The 22,735-nt window shown below is 40.2% G+C and overlaps 2 protein-coding genes across 2 annotated transcripts in view; both read right to left on the reverse strand.

Annotated features, from left to right (window-relative positions):
* Positions 1-2,743, reverse strand: part of ryr2b (ryanodine receptor 2b (cardiac)) — a 64,547-nt gene extending 61,804 nt beyond the window's left edge. Inside the window, 1 exon segment of the mRNA XM_020600865.1 lies at positions 2,570-2,743. Coding sequence (XP_020456521.1) covers positions 2,570-2,617 — 48 coding nt within the window. The 5' untranslated portion in view covers positions 2,618-2,743.
* A 1,840-nt stretch (positions 2,744-4,583) lies between these two features.
* On the reverse strand, positions 4,584-22,189 carry actn2b (actinin, alpha 2b). The gene is made up of 21 exons (XM_020602932.1): positions 21,869-22,189; positions 18,538-18,652; positions 18,168-18,287; positions 17,933-18,019; positions 17,620-17,707; positions 17,091-17,169; positions 14,495-14,576; positions 14,209-14,294; positions 13,912-14,004; positions 13,321-13,551; positions 12,881-13,028; positions 12,415-12,565; positions 9,454-9,562; positions 8,518-8,658; positions 8,056-8,238; positions 7,636-7,770; positions 7,108-7,287; positions 6,769-6,915; positions 6,101-6,166; positions 5,814-5,972; positions 4,584-5,594 (listed from the first exon to the last, which is right to left on the reverse strand). The coding sequence occupies exons 1-21, from the start codon at positions 21,995-21,997 to the stop codon at positions 5,436-5,438; spliced, it is 2,688 nt and encodes an 895-aa protein (XP_020458588.1). The 5' UTR covers positions 21,998-22,189; the 3' UTR covers positions 4,584-5,435.
* Positions 22,190-22,735: the final 546 nt, after the last annotated feature.

Genomic DNA, 22,735 nt, shown 5'->3' on the forward strand with positions numbered 1-22,735 from the left:
CCCTTCCATTTTCATCTTGTCTGTAATGCGGCAAGATACTCTTGCCTCCATCTCTTCTAGAAACAGTCGGCAAGACCTTGAACTTGCCGCCACTGGGTTTTATAGAGGTCCCTGAGTTCGAAGTCTCCAAGAGGCGCTGACACAACACCCGCCTTCTGGGTCAGAATCATTGGAGGTGAGAGAACTTCTGGTGTTCCTGGATCAGTGGAAATGGGAACTTATTGTAAGATGTGCACTAGTAAAGCAGGTTTATAAATTCAAACGTATTACTTCATACATTGTGCTATTCCTACTTATGAATAAAACATTATTTTAATAAAGAGATGTCTTGGACGTGCATCATAAGGTGACACTTCATAAAAATTTGATATAAAGTTTTTGACTGATGTTAAACTGTTCAAATTTGGTTGCCACAGTAAGTCAATAAAAAGTTGGCAATATTAAAAGCAAGGTTCACACAATAATAAAAGAAAATACCCTTAGACTACTCAGGCTGAGTTTATGCTTTAGAAAAATGGTCAACAGGTTGGCTTAAGTCAGTAAAGAGGCAGCAAACAAAGCTGGACACATTAAAAAGCAACTACGTTTGGTATCCTGAGACACTGCTTGCATTGTACTGCAGCTATTACTGTGCTATTGTACTGTACAATACTTGTACTTTACCTGAGTATTTTAAATTGATTGTGCAAGTGCAGCCATGGTCCTGCAAATACCCTTTAATCTCTGGGTCTTCAACGCTGATTTTCAATTCCTTACAGGCTCCAGTGAAGTTCGTGCCTTGGTCTGACCGTAGGAGTTTCACTGGTCCTCTAACTGACAAGAATCGACGTAAGGCATTTATGAAACTTGAGGTTGACATGGACTCTACAATCTCTAAGTGTACAGCTCTGGTACTCAAGCATGTAAACATCACAGCCCACCTTTTGCTTTCAGCACTATTTGCCCTTGTGTGGCGGGATGTGACATTCCAAGGTCCGAAAATGTCCAAACCTACGAGTAAATGGTGGATCCACAGAAACTGTCAGCAGGCAAGTTGGCCATTTTCTGTTTTTCCAGATGACCTCCAAGTTTTCTATGGGTAACATATTTGTGGACCACACTAGAAACTAGTCTTTTACCTCCAACAATCCACAGCCCTGCTGTGTGCAGAGCACCTTCAGTGAACTGACGGCCCTGGACAGCTACTGTATCATGATAATGCCTTACTAGCAGAACAGCTACATGATGAGTGGCTGGGATTATCAAGGGGTGTTTTTCCACATCTGAAAGATCTGCCGATTGCAAGCAACCCCCGACTCTCAGCAAACCTTCCTTATCAATGAAGGGGTCAAGCTTATTAAGAGGACTGCAGGAAGAAAGTCTCACAAAGGAACAGGGGGTTCCTTTGTGAGACAGGGGGTTCCTTTGTGAGACTTTCAAACTCCTCTTTAAAGACCTCAGTCTGTACACACTGAATAATTATTGTTTTTGCTTGTGAGAGCTCTGTGGTGTTTGGAAGATTGCAGCAGTGTCAACCAGCACAGTTTCCGGTGTGCGAAGCCCTTGAAAATGTTCTTGCAACATGAATCAGGGTTTTTATCCCTCTCACTAAGGACTTCCAGGTTGAGAAACATGCAGACCTTTGTGACCCAAGCTCCCTTTCTTTGACCCTTGTAGCCAGGGAAGTCACTTGTGGACGAATTTCTGCATCCTTTGTCGGGTCCATGAGATCAAAGGTTTCTGCTCTCCTGCATTGTCCTACATCAGTCTGAGTCAGGAACTCTGGGCCAGACAACCAGGTGCTGGGCTTTAGATGACCCGTGGGCATGAATCTTGTCCCAAGATCTGCTGGATTTTGATCTGCTTTTAAACCCACTACAATTGTCTGATCTAGGGTTGCTTTACTAATTACAATTTTATAAACAAAACATATGAGAATCTAATAAAATAATGCCTTATTTTACATTAAATTACCCAACATATATAGTTGGAACTCAATTAAGTGACTGAAAGAAACTTAACTGGCAACCATTAATAATTTTTCAGGCTATTTTTTATGTGAAATTACAAAACATTACATACATGGACACAGCTTTTCTAAAGTAGCAATTTGTTGTTTTATTTTTTAAAATACTTTTGACAATCCTCATTATTAAACAGATAAAACAGTCAGGAAATTAGGCTAATCCATAAAAAATAATAATTAGTTGCAGTCCTACACAAAACGGTTTAAAAATGAGTCTCCCCTCAAACAACAAAAATAAAATGCTGCTTAACTTACACATTAGCTAATGCATAAGAAAATTATCTATAACCAGAGCCCATTTTCTTCACTGAGTATTTTAATACTGTCAGTGCATTCGGTGCATTCGCCTTAAACATTTCCAACACAGCCCTTTTACTTAACTGAGCTGTAGTAACACTTTTACTTAATAAGGAAAATGTTCATGCTTCTTCGCCCACTTCTGTGAACTCACTGGCTCCATTCGTTACGACTAATTGTTCTCACCTGTGGAGCTCGTAAGGTTATGTTAGCTAGCCAGGTATCACTTCAGACTAGCCTCTACCTGTGCAAAGTGTCTAGACTCACCGTTCGTAGAAACTGGAACTCTTCATCGCCTTCTCCTGAGTCCGTCATTATCTGAACCAAGCCAACCACATTTGACAGACATTAGCAATTTAGTTTGGTGGCAGCGCGGGGAGCAGAGAGGAGGACCGGAGAGGGAGGAGAAGGCAGGTGTACAGCTGTTAATATGTGGGCGGAGCCTGCTGTTAACATCTGGGCGTCCCCTGTCTGACTCCAGGGGTGGTGATAAGCATATTTAATGTAATGGGGAAATAAACCAAGAGAACTTGGTGCACATTTCTTCTCAACAGTTACACATATATACATGGAGAGAGAGAGATACACTCACTCACTTAGCACAGTGTCATTCAATTTGCACTCACCACTGTGAGTGTTATGAAATGATGGGATGATCAATACTAACATTTAGAAGACATCAGCCTATGTGTATCTTGATCCGTAAGGCCCTACTCTCTAAGCTGACAAGATATTTAACATCTTTACTAGTGTTTAGAGATCTATGACACCAGATCACAACAGAGTCTGAGAATCGAAGTTCTTTTAGCTCTGAACTGGGGGAGACTGTTTCCAGTATTATACACCCTGCTACTGGAATGAGCATGAAGGAGAAGAAAAGTTAAAACTGCTTGCTTTCCAAAAGAGCTCCACTTCAGCTCACATGATATTCGTCTGTAAATATCACTGATTCTTACAGTGCTTCCAGCACGTTGTTTTCTTACCCACGAAGATTAAGGGTCCAGGCCTGAAGCATCTACACTTCTACAGTTATTTGATATACATTATCTCATAGTAGTCTGCTGGATAACACCCATATTCTGGGTGAATAGTCAACTTTACAGTCTACCTACAAATAGTGGGGGTTTTTTGTGAATATAAAAAGTGTCAGTGCTCCCTGACAGTGTAGTCTACGTGCTAACTTATAAGTAGTAATATTTATTTTCAGTGCTTACTTACAAATATTCTAATAGTTTGTGCTGGGGTATCATTTTGGAAAAATGTTTCTACATGATTACATAAAAAAATCTTATTTTCTGTGAGTGACTTGACATTGTCTTGTTTTAATGCTTTATTTAATGTGTTCATGCAGTATTTAATTTCCCAGAAGTTTCTTTGAGAGCTCCAAAAACTTTGTGCTAATGATTGGGGAAACACGATTGTCCTTTAAAGTATTACTCCAAATCAAGGCAAGTTAATTATTTATTTATCACTTGAAGCCTCCTGAATGAACCACTGACCCCTTCTATAGCTAACACTCCACCAAGACAGACATTCCACTCAGAGGATCCCAGTTCATTTTGTTACATCACCTTTCCTCCGTACCACCCTTGTGCTAAAATTCGTCTTCCACATAAGATAGTGGAGAATGTAATAGGCTGATTACCCTGATGTTTGCTAGCCACATTCATGCTTCTCACAAAAAGAAGCATTTTAAATTTTCTGTTTCACTGACCTGTTCTGCAATGCCATCCTGAGATCAAATTCTATATTTTAGCCCTGAGAGGCAATAGCTCTAAGAAAAGCTAAATCATTAACACATTGCTTTTCCCATCCAGCAATTTGATATAAAAGGGGAAAGAAATATTTGCAGCCTCTGAAGATGACATTGCAGATGTTTCAAGTTTGAAACTACTTTACCATTTAAAAAGATATTAAAAACAAAAAAATCTATATATTTCATTAGGTTAGCTTTTCTCTCTGGCAAAGTATATGGAGGTCCTTAGCTTGTAAACACAACCCTCACACATACAGTATCTTCCCCCAACAGTGTGTGCTATTATTGAAGTGGTCAGGCCACAACTTGTAATTTTTGACAACAGAAATACAAATTATAATCTCTTACATATACAGTATGAATAATAAATTCAGACTGTCTGATTACTGACCCAAGATAAGTAGTTTAAAAGACCCCTCTGTTAGTGCAGGTGTGACAGCAGGTTCCAGTTTTTATATATGTGAATTATGTGATATATTTTCCAATATACAGACAAGTTGCAAATAAAAGATTTAGTATAACCAATGACATATCAGGTTGACATAAATGTTTGAATTGATCACAAATGGTTTATTTAATTAATCCAGTACCCTCAAGAACAAAGTTTATTGAACTGGTTGATAACAGTCACCAAATTTCTTCGAGGTGTCAGTACTGCCTGAATGTCTTATTTACCTACCAAAGTACAACAAAACAGTTTTTGACCAAAAATGAGAACATCTATTGGACCTACAGAGATCAGTGATGACTAAAGCAATGCTCATTTGTTACAGTAAAAATAAACTTTTCTTTTAAAGGGTATTGCATGCATCTTAATAAAGTATTAAATTGATAGTGTGCTCCAGTGCCTCGTGTTTGAATAAAGTGGCCAATGTTCCTCTTCACAAAAAATTCCATTATTTCACTATCCTCCACAATAGTTTAGCTGTCTTGAATGATTCTCAACTTGTGGATGTTAAATCAAGAACGCTGAACGGCAGTAGGCCTGAAATTGACCTTTCAAGCTCAAATTTAAGCATCTCAAAGTATCAGAAGATTATTTTGTCAAAACAAAGGCACCGTGTGCAAATATAAAAGCAGTACATGACAGTGTTATATGAAACGGGACTTTTATATCTAATTTCTTCAACTGATGTAACAGCATGATCCTGTTTTAAGTGCATTACCAAGTGATCTGTAATTTTGACGATGTATGCACAAATACCATAACGCACAAGATATAATGTACAATGCACTGTGTGTTACAATACAACTCCAACATGACAATTTCTATTTGTTTAGGGGCCATCCTTTATCCAAGGTGACATAAGAAAAAATGAAGGGGAGAGTGGGGGTGGATAGATAAGCGGTCAGCAGACGAAAGGTTTTCTACTCAGATTAAAGGTCGCTCTCTCCATAGAGGGCAGTGGAGAAGGCAGTGTAATCCAGCGCCCCAGGTGGTGCTCCATGGCCGGTGTAAGCTGGCATCCTCGTGATGCAATACTCTGCTTGTTCAGGGGGAAGTTCTCTCCTCAGCTCCTCCACTAGTATGTAGGGCTGTGGTTGCAGAAAGAAAATGTGTTTCATGAAACTTTTCCAGAATGATGCATGCTAATGTCCCCTCTTCCATTTTTAACTCATGAACAAAACTCTAGATCACAAATCAGCTTGACATGACAGATTATTGGAAATAACAACTGAAACAGAAGAGATAAGTGTCAGATGAGAATATCTCCTCATGTGCCAGTAAGTTACACAAACACAACACACACATACCTTCTCAGCTGCCAGGATCCGGAAGGATGCCACAACCTGCTCAGCAGTGTCTGTATCGGCAGTCTCTCTGGTCATAAAGTCAATGAAAGACTGGAAGGAGACGGTTCCAGTACCATTGGGATCCACCAGCATCATTATACGGGCAAACTCCACCTCTCCCTTAGAAAGGCATGAAGGGAGAATGAGACAAGCATGTACAGCATATGTGTCAAAGACAGCAAACATAAAATTGTGAAAGCAACAGATAACATAGCCCCATCCACCCACCCATATTTGAAACACCATACCAAGTCATAGCCCATAGAGATGAGGCAGGCTCTGAAGTCATCAGTTTCCATTGCTCCATTCTTCTTCTACAGTCCCAGGCCAAAGTGCAGGTTCAACATACCAGAAATAAAATCAGGAAAGATTACAGAAAAGATTGAAACATAGCAGAGGTACACCTAAGTACAGCATATACAGTACAGCACACTTTGTATTTGCTGGGTGTATCATCCATGCTGTTTGTCTGCCATGGTGAGATGTAGCCTGGATAAATGAAGCAGCATCACTTAGATAAGTGTTCTGTTGTTGTATTTCCATCAAAACTATAAGAACCTTACTAAAAATGCATAAAATATGGATTAACATTCCATAGTAAAATAGCAGCTATCGTTTTAATGCATTACTTGTGGAAGTTTATGATGGCCAAGGGAAAAATGTTAAAAAATTAATCTACCTACTCTGCTGAGAGTCACATGTAGGGTCAGCTGCTGAACACTGCTCCTAGGTCTGTCAAGATTTCAGCATCTTGCACACAAATATCTCTCTATTCGGGTCAGAATGCTCATAGTTACAAAACTATTTGTAAATACTTGGTTACCCCCCTGGTCTGCTTCTAAATTACTCTGATTGCTTTAGATCAGTCAAATGGCATAAAAAAAGACTTCAAGGATTTGATGGCTGAGAACTATACCCGATCAAAGTGGGTGAAAGAGGATCTGAACTCATTCATCTGTTGCTGGCTGATGCCCTTGGCATCCCGGGTCAGGATCTGGGTCTCAATCTCATTGATGGTTCGGGCGATGGTTGTAAGGAGCAGCTCCCATCCAACACGGATATGCTGTTGATGTGGTGACAGAGCAGGCATGTTCACACAGAGAAGACTCACTTAGCTTTTTAATGAATAATGAATATTTAAAACCGGGTATCTAAAGGTATATTTATAATTGTATTTATACATTTGTGACTTTCAGTTTCCATGCAGAGCTGTTTATCTTCCATAAGAGTGTATGTGTTTGGCACTGTCTTGTACCTCCATAGTGTAGTTGGTGTGTTTGTTATCAAACACCAGGGACTCTTGGATTAGTTGGTGGTCTCCCTCCAATTTGTCGATGTTGGGCTTGTAAGTAACAATGATGTGCTCACATTGCTTTAGCTGAGTCATCTGATCCTCCAAGGTGCCTCCTATCTCCAGGGAGCAGCGCGTAATTTCCTGTTAGGATAAGACATGCAACATGGTCAACTTAATTTTTGGACCAATTTAGATCATAAGATGCTTGTCTAAAGATCTGATGGCTTGCTTACTGATACTGCAGGGACTCATTTATCTGTGGCTAAGAGTAAATTCTATCATTTGATAAATAAAAATTGTATGTGTATAATGATATTCAGTCATTTTACTTGCCATTATTCAATTATGATTATCATCACCAGGAAAGCCACCATCATTGTACCTCCCTTATGTACAGTGCATTTAAATATAATTATCTTTTATTTTAGGTCTTAATTTGATTAAGAAGGAGATAATTGCAAAATTGCTTATGAAGCCTGTATGTCTAACCTCCATTCTGGCCTGTATCCAGGGTCCAATGAGATTAGCCTGGGCAGCAAACTGGCGTCTCAGCCTTTCATGGGCATGCTGCCGTGCCATTTCCTCCTGGAGGGCACTGTCTCTCTGAGGAACCAGCTTCTTCACCTATAAAACACACACAGAGGGCTTAGTTGGTGTTGATGCAGGCTCCTCCTGAAAAGAGTCAATTAACAATAAACCGTTATGCCAGGGTATTTAGATTATATGCTTCAGATCCTTACTGGGTGCTGAATCATCCAACTCAATGATGAAATATTAGAGCAGCACTTATTCGTTGCTATCAATAAAATGCACTCTTGCTCCTCCTTCATAATAAATGCTTAGAACTACTTTATTCCTCAACATACTGTATGAACCTGTAAGTAAATTTGAAAGCTGCAACTACAGTACCTTTTCCCACTTGTTGAGAAGCTGTTCAGTTGTGATGGTGCTGTAGGGGTTGATAATGCTGGCCCTGATCCCATAGCTCTGGGATATTTTCTGCACCTCACTGTGGATTCCCAAGATGGCCTGTCTCTCTGCGTCTGCCTCGGGGAGAGTAGCCTTGAACTGCTCATGTGCTGCAACTAGACTCTGAAAGGGGAAAAGAGAAGTCCTGAAATGTTAATAAAATTTTAATTTTGTCAAGAGTGATAGTACTATGTTTGACAGACTATATAACATTAAACACAACATCAATATTTACAATGCAAAGCAACAGAATGTAGTCTTAAAAATAACAATAACCCAAATATGAAACACAGAAATGGCAAAATGTGACTATTATCTTACCTGGGCAATACTGTGAGTGGCAATGTTAACAAATAACAGTAAATGTCTGATTCTGCTGTGCTGTAAGTACTTGAAGCATACCTGGACCTCGTCAACAGTATGCACTATGAACATGTCCTGCAGATCCTCCATGGCTCCTTCCATCCAGTTGTTGAATGGAGCTGACCTCTTGGCAAATTCCAGGAACAGCTGATCAATAGTCTCCAGCAGCTTTTCTGTCCGCTGACAGAATAACAATATATCACATTCATGTTTTTTTGTATATTTTTAAATCCAGAAAGCTTTCTATCTGAAACTAAGGAGGAGTCATCATCTTCATATCTCACAAACACCTGTTTTGATGACTAATCCCAGGCTGCATAGCACTGGTTGGCCTTGTAACCCCCCCCCAACTTTAGCTTGGTTGTTCTTGACCACTCTGTCTTTCAGCAGGGGATGATGGGGAGCAGGAGGTAGACAGAAAACAGACCCCTGTCCCTGTCATTCAGACTTAATCCTTGGCCCTTTTCCCAGGGCTTCACACATTTGCGGGTCTGGAATGGCCGGCATGACTCATAGGAAATGGCGAGTGGGCTTTAAGCCAGTCACTCTTACATCTATTGCTCTTTTTTGCCCCCACTCTCCAAATGTTACTCTGCTATATGGGTCAGGGATTTTAGAGGGGATCCAATTATCTCTCCTCATCCATCAGTTGTGTCTTCACCATTCAGATGTCACTGACAGACCTAAATAAGCTTACATTGACATTCTGATTAAGATAGTTTGAGATGCATCTTTATTCTGCATCTATTGTGGCAAGTGCAGAGCATGAGCACACTCTTGTGGAGACTAATATATCCTAATACTAATCCTTCACGTTTTAGGAACTCACTAGCTATAATGAAAAAACATTGTAAGCCTAAGAGACAAACTGGTCGAATGGATATGGATGTTTTTGTCTGCTTTCAGTCATTATTTCAAATATAATAATCTCATCATTGACACCAGCCTTGAAAATTGAAAATTGAAAAGCCCCACCTCCAGTGCCTCTCTGCTGTTCTGAGTAAGGGTTCCCAGCTTGTCCCACAAGTCACAGATGCTCTGGCAACGCTGGTTCACAGCAGCCACGTCATGGTAGTCCAGTTCACTGGAAAAACAAAGTGCATACTGCTGTTTGTTTCAGTTGTGAAAAGGAGTTTTAGTGTTATTTTGTTCCCCAGGCATTTAGGTTCCTTTTTGTTAATTTAAAAAATATATATATATGATTTATTTCTTTACTTACTCTGTTGGAGGTTTCTTCCATTAAAGGGAGTTTTTTTCCCCCCACTGCCACCAAGTGCTTGCTCAAGGGGGATTTGTTGGGTTTTTCATCTATAATATTAATAATAGTAAGGTCTAGGGCTTGCTTTGTAAAGTGTCCTGAGATGACTTTTGTTGTGATTTGACAATATGCAAATAAAATTGAACTGAATTAGTCATTTGTCACAAGGTGAATGTTACAGTCGTATTGCTAGGACATAATTTCCATGGGGGACAGGTCCCACCCAAAATATGAAAAACAAAAATTTGTCCTCCCAATATTTGTCATGACTAGTCATCAAATGCCTCCTGAATCTATAAGAAAATACTGTAGATGCTCTCTGCTGCAGTGTTAAACCGACTCCCAAATGTAGACTGTTCACTGGTGTAGATCACCAAGCACTCACAATAATACAATGTTATGAATTTCAACCACATTGTGCCAGTAGACCTAGTGGCGGAGCGTCATTCGGTGCGTTACGGCAGCACTACACCTATGATTACCATTCAAAATGGATTTAAATAGGAATCAGATGGCCTCATTGCAATGGTGTAGACAATGCTACTGTATTTACAAGCACAATGCTATTTTATTGGCACAAAATCTTGCCCTGGTTCATTCAATATTATCTCTGGACATGGACAACACAAGGATACTGTTTGTTTGGATTCCGTCCCATGGCCACATGGACCCTTGAAATATCAGTCACATTTTAACACAAATCCTCATGGACAAGGCACTTGAACTTCTTAGATTTATCACACCGTTCAAAGGCTCTGTGACAGTGACGCTTAGAGGATTTTACAAAGTTTTTATTCAGTACTTGAGTTTGCCCTACAGTTGAATGCTTTGGATAAATCAAGTCAAATGTAAAAGTCAAGTCTAGCCAACCCACAAAAGAAGAAACATTTGTGTTATTTCAGCATTTATTTGGAACCACATGAACACAGAAGAAAACAAACATTTTAGAACTACTAGAGCTGCCTTTACACTGATCTGCTTCAATAAGTTCAAAACCTACAGTCCTGTTACACATTGTATAAGCCTAGGGCTGCTGCCATTACATCACTGGAAACCTCCTGGCTCTGAGTGGGGATGAGTGGACTTTGAGTAATGTGAAGGGGTATCTCTCATAATGTTCTTGATCCCAGTGGTCTCTTCCAGTTTCATAGCTGACTGGAGGTGTGAAGCTGCCAGGAGGAATGAGATCAGTTGAGAAGAGGTACTTCAGTCTGACTGCCCCAAGTCTTGGTCATGCCTGGTGGCATGGAACCTTATTCTTCTGTTTCCCTCATTTCATTTCCATACTCAAAAATGGACTGAGAGTAACTGAACTCACCAGTCTGGAAGTCAGGTCCCAGATAAGGAGGAGGTGGCAGTGCAAAGTTAAGCTCCTTGGTTTCCCTTTCCAAATGACCTTATTTGAAGTTTTCTTCATAGTGGTCAAGCTCACCTGCCTATAGCAAAGATTTGAGGGAGGGGGTGTGCCAGTGCCTGGTTTGAGCCATGTGGCCATGGGGTATCTGGAGTATGACAGGAGCCTGCCGGACAGGTTTCAGGGCTAGATATACCCCTTCCTTCGCTGATTCATGCAGGAATGAGACAGCAGAATGATTCACATTGGTAGGCTGAGCAAGAGCATCTCAGGATGAGCTATAATTAAGGTCAGGAGGCATCTCCAGTTAGAGCAACTACCCTCCTATGGATTATGCTGGCTCGAGCCTAGGGGGCAAAATGTTAGCGGTAAAAATTTAAAACGCTAAAAAACATTTGAACCATGCAAATTTGTAAGAATCTAAGTACATTTGTATTCTTAGTGAACTTGCATCCTTTACCTTTTGTAGCAGGAAACCAGTGAGCATTCCCTCTTAACAGAGCAATGAGGAGCAACCAACTGTAAAAGAAAACAGCATGGTCAAAAACTTAACAAAACAATCAAGCCATAAGTAAAAAATGAGCACGCAAATACAGTATTTTGGCTTCACATACCATGCTGGAGGCCAAGTAGCCATTTTGGTTGTAGGTTGAAATGGCAGCCTCCTCTTGTAGAGCACCGATTAAATACGAAATAAGAAATACTCCATAGCCAATCCCAGACCAAGGAGGTAGTAATGGAATCAGATGGCCTCATGGCCATCAGTGTTCGTCAGTGAATGGTGAATGGAAATATCGGCATGTCTTTGAACCACACCCTTCACCCTTTTATTTAGATACACTGTACCGACATGCACTTAACTAAGAAGAAGAGGGTTTAAGTCATTTTCAATTATACTTTTTCAAATGTGGTTCAGAATCATATCAAATCACAGTTTTAAGAGAACAAGTTTCTACTGATCCAAAGTATTTTCTGCACTGATTGTCTCCCACTATTTTACTCTTGTGCTGTCTCAAATGTGAACAAGAGAACAGATGTTTATGGACCATTAAACTGCTGCATATCCTATGTGAGTGTTCTGTTGGATATGTCATTTGTAGTTTTTCATGCATGATCTGTCCAGGCAATTCCCACAGTATGTGACAGTGTCTAAAGCCAAAATGCTATTAAAATGATATTTACAAGAGAAAAACAGAAAACATGATTTCTTTATATGATATTGCTGTTAGCCCCCCTGCCAGATGTTGCATTTGCTAGAAGTGAAAGCATACTCCTGAGCTTCCATGACACATGACTGCAAACATCTGCTATTGAGAGTGCATACTTTAGTTCCTGTGCAATGGCAGCAATCTGCTCCACTCTGTCCTGGTGGGCTGCCAAGTCACTCTCAAAGGCCTCGTGTTTTCGAAGCAACGCTCTGATTTCTGTCAGGGTGGCTGTTTCATAGTCCTTCAGGGAGAGCATCACTTCTTTACCTGAATAGTGTGCGTACACAAAGTGAGAGAATGATGACGTAACAGAAAACAACAACAAGCTTATTAGTAGATTAGGTCTAAACACAAGCCACTACAGGCTAATTGCAGTGGACAGACTCTAAAAGCTTCAGTCAGATCTCATAGGTACAAGTCTAAATCAACTCCAAAGTGAAAGGAAACAACCTAAATACTGAAAAGCAGGCAAAGAAAAAGGAATACAGATGTTGTAGTTAAACAGTAGCTAATAAGTCAAAATTAACAGATAAACACGTAGACATGGTAGTGAGAGGCAGACAGAAGAGCAGGCATGCTCACCGCTGGTCCAGTTCTCATGATTGGTGGCTTTTTGGCGAAACTTTTCTGCCAGGTGGTCCAGCCTCTCGAGCCTACGGATCTCTGTCAGGAGCCATTCCTCGAAGCCTTTCTCTGCCTGCTCCAGGCCCTGCCATGCACTAGCTATGTCCTGTAAACACATTGAAAAAGAAATCACAGTTTAAGTTTACTTACTTGTGATGTATCAAATTTATTCTATCCTGGCAATATTGATATAATTGATAAGCAAACATTATACAAAGCAGAAAAGAGTCAAACAAAAGTCACCCTCTATACCGGGCCATTGCTTGTTACTCCTTATTCCTATCTAAGATTTCACTTCTATTGCCATGAGACTTGACATAAACAGTGGTGCACGCCATTACTAACACTTCATGACTGTTGAATTTATAAGCAGATGAAGGCATTAAGTCGTGACTTACAGATACCATCTTCCCCTCAGAAGGCATAAAAGCAGGGCGATTACTAATGCGCAACTTGGTCTGCAGGGTGTTGAAGTTAATTTCCAGCTGGCACTTCTCCTGAACCTTAGGGGGCTTATGCTGGCGCCTGTAGTCCCTGAAATCCTCCAGCTTCCGTTGCATCTCTGCCACGGTCTTCTCTGGAGTTCGATTTTCCAGCCAGGGAGTGGTGCGGCGGATCCACTCCAGCAGCTGGGAGGAACATGGACAACATGGGAATAAGTGGAGAGGCAAGAGACCGATATGATAAGTTAGGAGTGTCAAAAAGACTGTGATACAGTATATTATTAATTTATTCAGAAGATGGGTCTCAGCTTGTCATAGCAATGGGACACACGTGGAGAAATGAAAGACGTTTTAACAATTTTAACAACTTTCATGTACAGTACCAGGCCGATGACTAACTTAATTGTAATATGAACTATATATATACAATTATCCATAAAGGTTCTAAGTTTTAATATTGCTTTGAAAAATCAAAGGTTTCATTACAACAGATGTCATCATCATAAAAGATTATATCTTTTAATGAAACTTCTAATCTTACTTTACCTCACTGGCAAGTCTCTCATACTCCTCCATCAGTTTCTCATTCTCCTGGTTTACACCAAGCACCTTACAGATCCTGTTGGCAGCTGTCTCTGCCTGAAAGCACAGGCCACAGGAATAATGTAATTACATCGGCAAGGTAACACACTGGACTATGTTCCCAGTGATTCTTCCAAAATCTCTGCCAACATTATTCCCACATTATATACACTGACCAAAATCTATACATACGCACTGAAGAGGGGTAGCAAACTCATGTAAAAATACAAATTGGTGAAGGTATAGGTGTAATCACTATACCTGCTCAGCTCCAGCGAAAGCATGGTAAAAGCAAGACACATAGGTCATGATGGCTCTTTCATCAGGCTTGGGGGTGTTGATGATATCTACGACATCGACAGGGAAGAAAAGTCAAGGTTGCAGAAAGAAAATGGTGACAAATCAATAAACTAAAAAATGACTTTAGAGAATGGAAAGAGAAACAAACATGCATTCTTAGTCTACTTAACACTCTATTTTACAGTCTATTTAAATTATCACATAATATAACTTATTATATTTCTACATGCATCCCATAAAACATTACCTTCTGCGTCCAGCATTTTGGGAATGTCCAGGTGTTTCTCAGCTATGTCAAAAGCCAGGTTTAGGTTCCGCAGAGGATCATCCTAAATAAAGAAACACAACTCTACATCACTGAACAGCAATGCCAGACTTAAAATGCCACCGCACTGACCTCTGTGCTATGGCAGACCTATTATACACTTTACCTACTGTACATGCACATTAATTTAATAGCATTAGTTTTCATTTTGCTTTGCTTTTTTTTTTTACTTAACTTTGCTTTAACTTTTTTAGCTTCTACACAAAAACCTAAAAACTTACATTTTCTAGTTTTCACCTAAAGCTGGATGCTCATTCACACGTTGATTACTGCAATTTTACCAGTACCATGAAACCATCAACTGCCAATGTGAGAAAGTCAATTTTCATATAGGCTGGGCTTTTATCTGAAAGAAACTAGATTGCACCATATGATTATTGCTATTATTGATTCGTTTTTTCAAATAAGCACTCATATTCTATCCTTTAACATGTCAAAGTGATGTCTTTGGGATGTCAGATGGCAACAAAGACACATTTTGACATTCATGATTATTTTTACTTTATGACTTGAACAATTAAACCATTGTGATAAATTGCCATAAATTAACCAGCTCCTAAGTAACTGAATAAAAGGTGACTTAAGTAAACATTCTACCACAGCATTATGTATCACACTTCTTGAAGTTAAAGTATTCTCACACAACAGTGAGTGGTGCATTCAGCTGACAGTGAACCTTTCTTTGCTAATGGGACAGTCAGTGAGAGTGCAGTAGGGTAAAAGGATCATGCCATCATATTGTCCTTATGCCTGTATCACTGTTCCATAAGGGTGTGTGCATAGGGGTGGGGGCTGGCACACAACATGACAGGGCCAGCTGCTCGTAGATCCAAAGTAGGACAGATAGATTGATGGATGGGGTGATACATTGATAGATGGATAGAGGGATACCCCAAGGCCTCTGTGTATGCACCCCTAGCCAGAGCTGTCTCAGAAGGCTGTAACACTGCAAGCTTAATGAACACGCTCACCTAGAGCCAGACTCAACAGCTGCCTGGTGCACAGTGCAACTGTCTCCTGGCAGCATGAGCAGAACTGGAAAGTCGAAGTGTGACTAAGTGCGTGGATATGTATGTCAAAAGGATGGAAAGTCTAAGAAAAACCAGTAGAGAGGAATAGATATGGTAGACTGTGTGTGTGCATCATCACTCATATTTACCTTGAGTGTCCTTTTCTAATTGTGAAAATCAACACGATCCTTGAAGTGATGCTAAAGCTTTCACCAATAAATTTCTGACTTTTATGCAGATTGGCAGCCTCTTACTTGGCAAACACTACGTGACAGCATAAACAATAGCAAAGGTAAAGCTAAGCGTGAGTTCTCCAGAGACTAGGCTCATGTTTCTGTGACTATCCAGGGTTGGATGCAGGAATTTGCTGGATAAAATCACTATAAAGCCATATGGGCAAAAACGCTTTTGTAACTTTTGTTTAAAAACAAACCTCGGCAGTGGAAGAGAAGCCTCAAATATTCCCCACAGCAGCCTTGTCTTTCCCATCTGTCTAAGACAGCACCTTCTTCCAGGAGGGAAGGGGTCTGTTAGCTGCATATTTTTACTATTTGACAAACCCGGGAGGACTGTCAGCTGTGCTCTCTAGCTCAGCAAATAAGCAGCACAGCTCACTGAGGCCCTCACCTGTTTATACACAAACACTGACAATCCTGGGTATCCATTAAAGCCAGAACATTTAAATGAGGTGTGGATTTTTTTTGCCCAAAATATCACATAAATCCCACACACTCATATGCTAAATATTATGTAACATTTTTAATGGATGACAAAAGTTTATCTCTATATTGATTTGTCACAATTTGAGGGTAGACATGCTTCAATTTGAATATTTCTCTACAGGTTTGTGTCATAAAAGAGAGGCCACATATCCCCACCATTAAAACCAAAGTTGCAGTGGGCACAGTTGGGTGCCTAAAACTGAAACAACAAGCTTTTTATGATAATTATGCTGAATTGTGTGCCAAGTAAACTGCTTTAGTTAAAAATAATGGATGAGCTGAGACTAAATAAATGCAATTACTTGGTATAAAAACACTGTGCTGTGAAGAAGAAACATCACTACATAAAAGTAGCATTATATTAACTAAATATCATGCTGTTTATTTACAGCAAACAGGATAACCACATAGACTTCCCACAGCTTTACCCAAAAGTGCCATAAACAATACCACAGCAGTTGTAAGTACTTCAAGATCATACTGCTATATTTTGGAATTATGCCTGGATCAAACCTTTCTCTGTATCAGACAGTCAATCAAAACAGGCAACCAGGTGAGCACTGCAGAGAAGTAATTAGCAGAGGAAATGGTCTCCTATATACAGACTAGTTTTCCTTAGTGTTTCACAACACAAGTTAACACATCAGAAAGTGCCATTATTCTGAGTTCAGTGTGTATTTTTTTCACTTCACACTGTGACAGATGTGTTAATTTTTGTGGAAATCAGTCTGTTAGTGTTCGGGACTGAGACACAGCATCCTGGTTACAAGTGAAACCACACAACACCTTGTTGAGCTTAGAGTAGTCGAGGAGGTCTGGTCTGTGTCTATGAATCAGGGCAGCGAAAGCCAGGCCATCCTTCCAGCTTCACCAGTTGATGAGCAGAGAAAACCAACATGTCAGTTCAGAGAGGTTCAGAGAGGTAAAATGGTAGCTGGAGGTGAAGCTGCTGGGGTCCAGTTCCAACACGAACTATTATATGTGCAACAGCACTTTGTGGCTGCCTTTTGCTGTTCTCAAGTCATGATGTTTTGTATTTATCCTGGTATATTGCTAAGACTGACTTATTCACTGGACAAACTCCAGATTGCTGTGATATGTACTATTATAACAAAGTGTGAATTGTATTGTGACCAAATCAAATTAAAACTGCATTTTTGGAATATGTGCTGGCATTTATAATTCCTACACTTACTTACTCGTATGGATTGAGAGGATAACCTACAGTTAGTTGGCTACTGATCATATAAACTTTCACTATAACCAAAATACATTTAAGACTCACTAACCAGTATTTAATGTGTTCAGCACTGACCTGATATGGAAATTTTGGACATTGACATTCCTGTAAGGGGCAGTCTTTCTCTGACACCACAGAAGAAGACCTTCCTTGGCAGATGTTTCTGAGGATGAAATGAATTCACAAGAACTGGTTACACAGTAGTGGCTACATTGTATACTTCCATTCTGCACAGGTCATATTGCTTTGCCTTCTAAAACCTCTGAAGTTACATTTTACATCATACATGTTGTCCTTTACCTTTTTAGCTGTCTGTGTCTACATTCATTAGACACAATGTCTATAGAAAATTAAGTAGATTTGGATTCTTTGAATTTTATTATTTCACCTTCCACAGAAATGTCCTGAATGGCGAAGCGGAGGATGATAGTCCAGATCATTCCAAGAGTCATTTTTACATTACCATCCACAATCTCTGAAAGACAAACAAGCTGTTGCAATCAGTCTGCACTATAATGAAAAATTAAATCCAACTGTCACTCTTATTATTTTAGATTTATGAGCTCATATTGGACACCTGCTGGATTGTAGTATATTCATACATACAGGAAGGCTTTGAGTACCTTCAGCTCCAATAGAGACCAGTTTTACTCCTTTGCTTGTGATGAAGTCCAGTGCCTTGTTGACATTGGCAATCTTATGAAACCGCATCTTCCCTCTGTCTGGCTTGGATAACCTCTCTCCTGCAAACACAACATTATGTGGCACCCTTTGTACATATGTGACCTTATGCACTCTTTACCAAAAGCATTAAACTGATACAATTACAGTTAAATCACAGTAAAAGCAAAGTAAACCACAAAATTAACTACAGTGCACAGTGAAATAAAATGTACATTATCCTACTGGTGTAATATCACAAAGAATATAAAACTGAAAGGAACAAGGAGAACATGACGTTATAAAAGAAATGTCATCCTTCGGTGATCTAACCTGAGATAACTTCCAGGAGCAGCATGAGCTTTAGTCCATTCCTGAAGTCATCTTCAATATTTTCAATTTGAGTACCAGCTTTCCTCAGGTGGGAGTTACACCAGGCTGTAAAGGTCTAACAGGAAAGGGAGTCTGGGGTCAGCTGCATGAAAATATATTTTGTGTCTGAAGCTCTGCTAATGCACCACAGACAATAGTTATAAGAATGCATATTGAACAGTTTGAAAACAAGTCATGTTGGACTTTACATTACATATACTAAACTATAAGCATGATCTTCTTCTCTGCAGTAGACCTGAACACACTGAGACAACAACTTTTAATGTTTTCATTAAAACACTATATACCAAATCAATGTTACCCTCTTTGACCAGCGTTACGGTCTCAGATGAACCTTCAGTGACTCATTACTGTCCAATTATAACTGTTGCTTGCTATATTTCCATAGCCAACAGCCATCTGAACAAATGTACTCAATGTGGGGGGACTGAAATACTGTAAATCAAGTTAAGACAGGCTCATTGTCTTTCTCCTATTTTTATAGTGTCTCAATAGCCAGCAGCGGCACTCAGCGCTATATGGATGAAAGCTGGGAGCCGACCACAGTTCACATTCCAACAGATATAAGGTGTTAAATTTAGAGCACTCTGCTGTGAATCATGATAAGAGACCGAGAGGAAAAACATCAAACCGTCTCGCCATGTCAACATGAGTGAAAGTGTCACGTGCATACAGAGCAAGTTTTCCCCTCACGTCACTTTGTGTTACTTACAGCATGATTGGTTATAGCTGAAAGGTGACAGGCTTATCAGCACACAACACATGTATGATTTCAGGTCACACGTATTACTGTGCTGAGGTATGAAGACAGGAGGCACAGCTAAACAATGGGAGCTTAGTGCAAAATTCACATTTAAAATCATCTGAAGGATGCATCGCAAAGATGAATAAATACCACTGTGTCAAAAATGTCAGCTCTGGCCATAATGAAAGTATTTATCAGATAGGAATTCTGATAAACCAATGTGCTGATCAACAGATTCTGCAGCTCATATCCTACATGTTTTGTAAAAATAAAACAGCAAAATGTAAGCTAAATGAATGCTATAGACTTGTGCTTGACAATTTGATTTTATATTCTCCAATCTTCACAAAAACAAATAGCTCTGAATGAGTACTCGTACTTTTTTATGTAGCTACTTTTAAAGTCAGTGGTCAAGTATTATGCTAGCAGTACACTTTAAAACATTTATTATTAACAGCTTTTATCAGTTTAATAGTCATGCAGAGAAGAATGGAAGCAAAAGCTAGCATCATGTTAGCATTTTTCATATTTGGCACTTTATTATACCATATTACAGTCTTTGGACAATTCACACCATGTGAGTCCCCAGAGTGTCCAGTATATGACAGAGAAATGCTGTCCTTTTTGTTGAAAAATGTGGCCTGCTGATCCTTATATTTGACTCGGGCACAGTGGCAGAACCCTACAGCCAACTTTCCAACCTCACCACCTCCATGTACAGCACTACTGACCAGTGACGACCGAAGCTAAAAATATGTATGAATCACAACCAGCAAGGGCCAAACCTGTCACTGAACTGCCTGATGCCTCTGGGGTGCTACTAGGTCAGAAGCTGACAGGCTTTGTCCAGGAGAATGGAAAATAAAGGTTTAACATGCTGAACATATATTGAGTTGGGAATGAATCATAATGTTTTCTCATTTGTTTCTCATTCTGATTTCTATTTAGCTCACATGAATGCATTCATTACTTATCCATAACACTTCAGTATAACACTTTCACTTAACACAGCACAGTACAGACTCGGCTTAATACATGGATAAAATCTGAGTATTGTTCTCTTTCACATGCACAGGCAGTCTCGAGTCTCCTTGATAAAGAGTGAGGTAACAGATTCAAAAAGGTCCACATAAGAGTCATTACACTAATATCCACCACAGAAGGCTACCACAGCTGCTAGCAGGACTGGGAATAAGCCTCACCGAACCACAGACTGAGGTAGATAAGTGGTTTCAGGCTGCTGACGAAATATTATTTAGAAAAAGCAACTAAAAGTGGCCCCTAATGGAGCAAAAAAAAAAAAAAACCCTTGTGGCAACACTCACTGTTATTTTAAGGCAGGCAGGATGTGCACAGAACAACTTCATCAACCCCTTAGCAGGCCAAAAAGAAACACTATACCAATGTTACTGTATGCAGCCAACAGTGATGCTTTATCAGTTCTAATCATGTTGAACAGCTGATGTCTTAAATAAACCACTCTCAAAAGAGCACTCCTCAGCTCCAAATTATATTCAGTAAAAAGGTGAACACTGGAAAAATAGCTGTGTATATGGACCAGGGACCTGACTGTGGTGTTGCTGCTGCCTTGTGATACCAGAAAATACACAGTTTGGTCATCCAGAGAAGGTTATGGGCATAGAGCTGATGGCCGCCAGTTGTGCAAAGAGCCCCTGTTTGAGGTCCAGGCCAATGTTTAAGCTCTAAAACCAACTGACACTGTGGGAGGCCGAGGCTATATTGAGCTGATCTGGTGCTGGTACAATATTTCTGCGTGGTTTCTATAAACAAAAGAATTCCGCACCAAGGACACTGGATTAACCCTACTATGATGCCTTTTGGTCCCCATGTTAAAATTAGATGTAGCGTCCATTCTGATCCCAAGAGCGTCATCATGTGTTAGAAGCATCTGTTGACAGCTCGCATTCCGCTCGTATCAGTGGAGAGGCAGAGGTCTGGAGAGCCGCTGGAAGGCCGAGCTATTGTTAGCTGGTACCCACCGCATCCGTCCGTCAAGCCTTCCTGCCTGGACCTCGGCTGCGTCACGTCGGCAGCGCACGACTAGAACCACACCGGAAGTTCAATGATGTTGTCCTTTAAAATAAAACTACACGGGTAGTCATAAACTAAGCTATCCTGGCATCAACCTCTAGTTCTACATTCTTCAGTTTCAGAGCTAAAGCTGAAATTTTGAAGTATAGATCAACAGCATACAGAAGTAACCATCGGTAAACCAGAACACCGGAATTCCCGTGGTCAAAGTTTTATTTAGATGTAACCGGAACTTTCAACTCGCTCCCTCTCCCTGCTTGATGTTAGTCCCTACAGACCCGTAGCCTATGTGTCGTTAAGTACCTTAAAGATATTGTAAAGTGTAAATATTTTAACTTGAAAGTGTACTACTTCTACTGCAACTTAATTCTGAGTCAGTAAAAATGCCTCATTTACATCCACCGTGCGTAAATGTAGCTCGAATTCAATGAAGTTTTACTATTTTGACCCAGGTGCTTTTATTCTTGGACTTACTTTCCTCTGCTGTTGCTCCCAGGCGGGGTCCAGCAGCATGTCCCTGTCCCACTCATCCTCCTGTATCATGTACTCATCCTCGTAGCCGTTATCATAGTGCACGGTGGTCTCCACGTGGGTCATCATCATTGTGCCGTTACTTTCTGTTCCCCCGAAACTCAAATGCGTTTTATCCCTTAGGACAGACAGTTGTAATTAACTGCAATGTTGAGGACGGGATAGTTTCCTGACTTTCTCTGTCTCTCACACCTGCCCGTGTCCTCCCGACCTGACAGAAGGGTGGCCCTGGTTGCCACAGACGAAGAAGCGCCAGTATCATTAGTACTGGACAGTCACGTGATGCTCTCATACCCTCCCCCAAATTCCCATCACACACACACACACACCACCGTCCCACCCACCCACACTGCAGGACACTTTGAGATTAATAAAAGCCTTTAATGTAGAAAAAACAGACTTTCATTTAAGACAATACAACACAAATGGGACATATAAATAAAATGTTTCTCCCCTGGAAAACCCATATACCTGACACTGAAAAACACCAGTCACATGGACACTGTTACAAACCGCCCAGAATCACTCTATTTAGAAAAAAGGGGGGAATTTAAATCTGTTATGTGTCAATGAAGTGGATTCAGCCCTCTTTTATTTCCCTTTTGTTCAGGTTCTATAGTTTATTGTTCCTTCATGGCAGCAGCTGAGGGTTATTTAGGTCCTGGGACAATCAGGATGAACACATTTGTGAAACATAACCCTGATGTATCTGTGTCCTGGTGCAAGTGTGCCATTGCATTTGTACGCAACACACTGAACAATATGTCATAGTATTACCATTCAGTGAGTTAAAAACATTGTGCCTTTCAG

The sequence above is a fragment of the Monopterus albus genome, unplaced genomic scaffold (assembly GCF_001952655.1).
Source record: "Monopterus albus unplaced genomic scaffold, M_albus_1.0 scaffold3.1, whole genome shotgun sequence".
Taxonomy (NCBI): domain Eukaryota; kingdom Metazoa; phylum Chordata; class Actinopteri; order Synbranchiformes; family Synbranchidae; genus Monopterus; species Monopterus albus.

Bases quoted from the DNA above. Each gene is read 5' to 3' on its own strand.
- actn2b (XM_020602932.1), bottom strand. From the start codon at position 21,997: ATGATGATGACCCACGTGGAGACCACCGTGCACTATGATAACGGCTAC. The intron at 17,708-17,932 runs GTGAAATAATAA...TTTCATCCTCAG, and splicing joins TCAGGACATTTCTGTGGAAG to AAACATCTGCCAAGGAAGGT. The intron at 14,577-17,090 runs GTGTTGTGTGGT...TTCTTTATTTAG, and splicing joins ACTACTCTAAGCTCAACAAG to GATGATCCTCTGCGGAACCT.